At 43.3% G+C, this 6,435-nt stretch overlaps 1 protein-coding gene and 1 long non-coding RNA gene across 4 annotated transcripts in view; one reads left to right on the top strand and one right to left on the bottom strand.

Annotated features, from left to right (window-relative positions):
- Positions 1-6,435, bottom strand: part of ZDHHC15 (zinc finger DHHC-type palmitoyltransferase 15) — a 136,362-nt gene that overhangs the window by 11,075 nt on the left and 118,852 nt on the right. For all 3 annotated transcript variants that reach the window (XM_069015669.1, XM_069015668.1, XM_069015667.1), the window contains 5 exons: positions 4,229-4,323; positions 3,435-3,555; positions 2,380-2,449; positions 1,998-2,030; positions 807-927 (listed from right to left, as the gene is read on the bottom strand). In XM_069015669.1, the coding sequence (XP_068871770.1) occupies positions 807-927; positions 1,998-2,030; positions 2,380-2,449; positions 3,435-3,555; positions 4,229-4,323 (440 nt within the window). The remainder of the gene's footprint in view (positions 1-806; positions 928-1,997; positions 2,031-2,379; positions 2,450-3,434; positions 3,556-4,228; positions 4,324-6,435) is intronic.
- LOC138110588 (uncharacterized) lies at positions 925-6,431 on the top strand. Its single transcript, XR_011150998.1, has 3 exons — positions 925-1,162; positions 2,563-2,609; positions 5,666-6,431. It is a non-coding gene; the product is annotated as an uncharacterized lncRNA (long non-coding RNA).

Below are 6,435 nucleotides of genomic sequence, written 5' to 3'. Positions count from 1 at the left end.
TTCTGCAGCTTGCTCAAGGTAAGCCCAGAGAACCTGACCTCTGCAGCTATTGGGGAGTGTTAGAACTGAGCACAGAGGGGTGGGGAAAGTTTAAAAGCCAAGTGGGAACTCCCAAGCAGAAGAAAGGCTCCTTTCCCTCTACAGTAGAGCAGTTAAGTGCCAGAGGTGCCCAGCAGCAACACAGGCAGGCTCTGGGGACCTCCAGGGCCCAAGGCTGTAGCTTGTTTAGTGTGGGGAACAATTAGTGCACAGCAAAATTACTTAAACACAAACATACAGACTTATTGAGCAGAGGGGACAGAAACTAGAGGCCAAGGGCCAGTGTCTTACTGGAGCTGTCAGCTGCCCTTGCTTGCATACAAACGATCAGCAGTAACTGAATAAAAGCCTGCTTTGGTTCACTCTGTTTTTAAATTGAGGAAGGAGGCCTGTGTGGGCTAGAAAATGAACAAGGTTTTTTGACCTTTTTTGGTTTTTTCTTCTCAGTCAATATGTACAAATCAATGCTGGGATCTTACACATCAATGCCAAACATTGCAAGAGACAGCCGCGCAAACACAAGGACAGGGAAGGGATGTAACCTCTCTGCCAGAAGCTAATCTGCAGTCTGAAATTGCTGAAGGCTACTTGCTTCTTGCTTTGTGCATTTTGGACATCTACCAGCAGCTGGATTCCCAAAGGGCCCAGGGAAACACCTCCCAGGAAAATGCAGCCCCTCCACTGCCTGGCAGCAGCAAAGCACCGAGAGTCACTAAAGCCCACGAGACTCACAGCAGGTGAAAAAGGAACCGGATTTCATGACTTACTGTCCAATACTTAATGAAATACTTGAAGACTGTTGCAGCAATATACAAGCAATACAACAAAGAATAGGCTAAGAACAGTAGAAAGAATTTGTAGTTAGAAAATCCAATGCAGTTATTCACCCTGGAGGACAAAAGCAAAGTTGAAATCAGGATTTGTGCAGCACACGGTGGTTGTAACACAATGAGCACGACCAGTTCGGGGGGGGTTTAAACCCCGTGATCACACAACCGAATTTGCCAATAAGCAGCTCCCCTTAGTGGCCAACAGGGAACAGAACTGAAGGCTCTGCTTTTCACTCAAGCCCTTCCTGTGGGCCAAGGAGAAGCACAGCTCCGAGTTTTGGAATTGCTTTAAGGTTGGTACCACAGGTAAATGGGTCACAGAGGCAGGAACTCGTTCCTCCTGTCTGGGTCTTGTCTGCCAAGGGAATCAGATCTGGGAGTTCTGTGCCACTTTATTCATTTGCACACCTCAGGAGCCACCTCACCACTGCCTGTTTGTTTACACACAGCCCAGTTAACCCCACCTTTGGTTAGAATTCGCCATGCACAGGACAACTCTAGAAAGGAACAAGGGGATGTACAAAAAAACCCTAGTGGCTGTTTGTGTCAGAACTCAGGTTTGGAAAACCCTCTACAATTTTGATCACTGGGGAGGTTCAGGTAGGGAAATGTTTGTGTTGCTTCTGATTTCTTAAATCTTCCTTTTTTTTTTCTTAAAAAAAAGGAGGAGTTTAAGAAATTTAGTGGCAGCAATTCTCAAAAGTGTAAAGCTCAATTAATCCATGCACCTTTCTGCACAGACTGTCTCTGACCAGATTGTTCAGAAACAATCCACGTGCAAATGTTACTGAAAGCATCCCAAGTGCAGCTGAAACTCTCAGAGAGCCCAAAGAAGGCTAAGCTGGAGTTCCTTTCAAATTTTAATAATAGTTAATGAGTGAATCAGCAGTTGGGGTTTAAATTTTATCAATATAATAGCAATTTTACACATGGGTTATGGAGCAATCATGAATGACTTGTTAAAATATCATTTCAGGCAATTTCAAAGTGCAATTATTTTATAAATTTCCCAAACTAAAGAGATGAATGGCCTAAAATGTGAGAGACATACAGACATGAGAGGCATACAGAAATATATGTAAGTAGCCTTTCCTTTCAGAAAACCACAAACCAGTATCTAGAACATACCATGGACAGTGATGATCCATTTTTAGCACACACCTGCAAAAGGACAAAAAAGAAAAATGGAAAATTTTTAATTGGTACTTCATTACCAACTGCAGATCAGTAGCAAAACCTTTGATTTGTGAGAGATTTCTACATGATGGAAGTTTTTTAAGGTACATAAAATTTTAAGATGTAACATTTCTTAGTGTTTGGAGACCAACTAATGTCCTTGGTTCTTGTGTAGATAGAGACATGAACATGATTCCTGCCCTAGAGCACTGCTGGCTGCAGCAGGAGCAGAGACCCTGGGGCACCTTTTTGTGTAAAAAGGCACATGAAGGAGCAGCCCACTCACAGAACCTCGTGGTGACTGCACTTGGGTGAAGGACAACCCATAACTTACATGGCACAAACAGAGCAATGGTGACAACGATCAGGTTTGATCAGCTGGCATCTGTCACAGAACCGAATCCCTGGAATTAGAGACAAATTAACACCAAATAATGGAAAAGTGCTCTTTTTTCATGGGTTAGTTGATCCTGTGCTCATTTCCTAACTATTCTTTTTCCTTCCTCTATCACTGCAGCAGGTGACTGGGTTTGCAGCTGGTGTTTGCTGCCAGGTCACAATCAGGTAAGCAACACTCAGAATTCTGATGGATACTTGCAAATGGGGCAACAATGGAGAAAGCATAAAATCATGGTTTGGGTTGGCAGGGACTCTCAAGTTCATCTTTTTCCACCCCCCTGCCATGGGCAGGGACGCTTTCCACTATCCCAGGGTGCTCCAAGCCCCATCCAACCTCGCCTTGGACACTTCCAGGGGCAGTCACAGCTTCTCTGGGCAACCTGTGCCAGGGCCTCCCCACCCTCACAGGGAAACTTACTCTAAACCATACAGCTCAAGAGTGACAAACCAAAACTGCACACTTGCTACCACGTTTACTCAGACTACCTACTCTTCATTTTGATAATTCTCCTTTTATTCCAGTTCTCTACTTCAAAATTCTTCAGCCTGCCTGACAGAAACGAGCAGGTCAGAGCCTCCAGTATGAACACAGATTTCTTTAAGCTGTGAAGGGAGTGCAGCAGGCATTTAATCACTGAACACAGTCCAGAAAACTGGTCACAGATGTCCTGCATCTCTAAGCCAGACTCCATTTTAAGTAAAAATTATGACAGATTTGGTTATTCTATTGCTATTTCTAAACACAGACAGCACATGTGGTAACACCTTGCTTCTCAAAGGTAGCACCTGGCACTGCACTACACAGGAGGGCTCAAGGCTTTTTTTGTTTTCCCTGAGAGCAAAAGCATTCAAATCCTTTGCACAGGAGTTAGGGGGTGCCTGCAGTGGCACGGGGAATGCTGTTGGTCAGCAGGATCCTCCGAGTGCCAGCCTGTGCTGCTGGAGTGTGTGAGGGTGGATTTGGGGCCACGAGCTCCGTGCTGAGCTGACCTCCATTCCCTGTCCTCGTGTACACCGGCAGCTTCCTGGCGATCTCGGCGAGGATCTGCCTCTGCACCTCGGGCCTCTCCTCGTTCTCGTAGCGCTCCTGGTCAGCGTAGGACATGTGGAACTGCAAGCAGAGGCCACGGGAGGAGCAGTTACCCAGGGGGAGCAGAGGGAGCATTTCAAACACAGCTGAGTTTGGAAACATTTTTACCTCCTGTTCCTGAGATTAAGCTGGTGGGAAAATGTGGTCGTTAAGAAGACAAAAAGAGGTAGTGAGTGCTGGAGAGCCAGAATACTGTGAGACATCAATGAGAAATGAAAAAGTGAAATTAAGGCTCATAAAACAACTTATTAGAATTGTTCCTATTGCTGCCTTAGATGAAGATCATTACTCACCTTTATAACATTCAGCACATCTCTAGTGAGCAAGAACCTGTCTCCAAGCCACAGTTTTATATTTTTAAAACTGGCATTAGTTGTTATTTATAAATTTACATTCCTGTAATCAGGATCAGAGCAAGGCTGTGTATATTTGAAGTGCCACACAAATATCAACCTCATTCTGTTGCTTCAAAGATAGTGTTTTATTAGTATTTCATAGAGAGATAAAACAAAATGCAATTAAAAAAAATTAAATCTACCAATCCAAACAACATAACGAATAATTGGTAGGAAAGAATTAGAACACATTTGCCTCTGACTCTGTTCTCCAGATCATCTAGACTGAGGGATTTTTGAGTTCTCTTTAACATCTCTGCTTTTAGTTTGCAAGGAATGAAAAGTGTTGGGTCTCTTACCTTTTTGCCTGGTTGTATTGGGAGAGTGAAAACAGACTTCCAATATGTCCACACAAAGAGCACAAAGAGAATATGGAATACTACAAGATAGGCCACTAAAAACAAAACAAGAAAAGAAAAAACAGAAACAGAGCAATGACTTCTTAAGCAAAGGTTTCATCCATGATGGGCATTATTCAAAAAAAAAAAAAAAAAAAAAAAAGAAAGAAAGGAAAAGACAGATGGCCATCCAGTGCCACCCATTATTGCAGTCCAGCTAAACCTTATGGCTCAGGGTCAGCAGCATCTCAGAGCCTCCCCTGCTCCACCTGATCCCATTCTGTGGGTGAGAAAGATGGAGCTGGAAGAGAATTGTCCCACAGGGCAGGTGACAACCCTGTATCACTAGGAATGACAGGATTCCTGCCTCTTCCCCATGTCACAGGCACAGGCCCAGCAGAACTGCCTGGTGCTGAGCAGTGTAAAGGTTAATTTTGCAATGCTCCAGCACCTCCCAGTATTGGGCTTCAGTGGCTACTAAATGCAGTTGGGAAACGGAGTGTGCACTGCCCACTTCTGCACATTCTTCTTCTGAGAGCAGAGAGAAATAACATGAGCTTTATGTCACCAGAAAAAGCCAGATCTCTTATTAAACATCTTTTACATTTGCCACGGTTGATGCAATAAAATAAATCAGGAAAAATGCCCTCATATTGAGCAAAATAGGTCTTGTGATTACTGAGGAAGAACTGTAAACTAGCAGACACGACCTTATCACTTTAGAGCAGCACATGCCAGAGCAGTCTTAGTTCTACATGCAAACCTTACACCAGATTGGCACTAGCAGGCATTCCATGGACAGGGAGCCAAAGGAGCTGTCCTTCAGCTCCACAGACTATCTACCATTTCTTTAACACTCAACTCATGAAGACATTATCAAACAGTTACAAGATTGTTATTGCAATTAAATGATGTGTTTAGATAAAACTATCTCATTTCCCCCATTTAAGCTTCAAATTCTAGAAACTAAGATTAAAATAACTACTTGGAAAGAGAAATCTAAAATCCAAACACTTCTTAACTATGTCAAAACACTTCTTTTCCTGTGTGAAAATTGGTAAAAAAGGCCAAATTCATCAGTGAGATTTTCTAATGAGATGGCAAATGATGGAACACATCTCACAAGGATGTGATGGACTGTGGGAAGGAGCTGTGAATCACAGCTAAGTCATTCTCATGCTCCAAGCTGGTTGGAGATGTTATCCCTACACTACGTGCAGGTGGAGCTCAGCCATTTTTAATTAATATGGAAGGAGATAAATCTTGAAACAGGTTTAATTTTGTTCATCAAGCAGCCCAGCAGCAAGTTAGAGGAAGCTGACCTGGAGATGCACTAATAGATTAGGCAACTATTAACTTTCTTCTGCTGAGTAGCCATTAACATCCTGCTTTCTGTAGTTTCTCTGTAGCAATTTCAAACATTAGAACTGCTCTATAGAGGGAAGAGAATTTACTGGATGCAGCAATCTGAAGGATCTGTAAATGTCAGCTGGCACTGCTCTTCGTGGAACAACTTCCACTACACCTACTTCTGTCCTTCATAACCCCAGAAGAAGAAAGTCACTGAGAGAACACTTGGATTAGCCAAAAGCATCCCAAGCACCTCCAGGAAAGAAGGGGAAGAACGTTACAACAGCCACTGACTCCTTATTCCTCGAACACGGCCATCGTCGTCACCAACACACCGGTCATCGAGCAATCCTACTGTGTTATGACTCAACTGCTGTTAGTGGGCACCAGAACTGAGAAAAAAACTTTATCAAGAAAAGCTTTCACTGAAAGATCAAATGGAACAGCAAAAAAAAAAACCAAGTGGGCTGCAGATGGGAACTAGTATTTTCTGTTTGGCTTGTAAAATCAGCTCTGGAACTGTGTAAGGGAAAGGGAGAAGAGGCGTGTGGGTGTGCACAGACACACAGAGCTTTTCCTGAAGACTCAGAGGATCAAAGCTTTTCCATGTTCTGCCCATACTGTGACTAAACAGGGCATTTCCCGATGCACCCAGAAGGTGCAGCATGCTATGTACCCTCAGGAGGGTGCAATTACAGGAAAAAAACACTGAAAGAGGATGCACCTTTGAAAAATTAACAGCAAATATTTCTGGTATTTCACCCAGAACATTTGTGAATCCTTTCACAAGGGTTGAATGTCAAATAATAAATTATCAC

This window comes from Aphelocoma coerulescens, chromosome 4A (genome assembly GCF_041296385.1).
Source record: "Aphelocoma coerulescens isolate FSJ_1873_10779 chromosome 4A, UR_Acoe_1.0, whole genome shotgun sequence".
Taxonomy (NCBI): Eukaryota; Metazoa; Chordata; class Aves; order Passeriformes; family Corvidae; genus Aphelocoma; species Aphelocoma coerulescens.
Note: the sequence above shows the minus strand (reverse complement) of the source record. Positions and strands in the feature narration are given on the sequence as shown.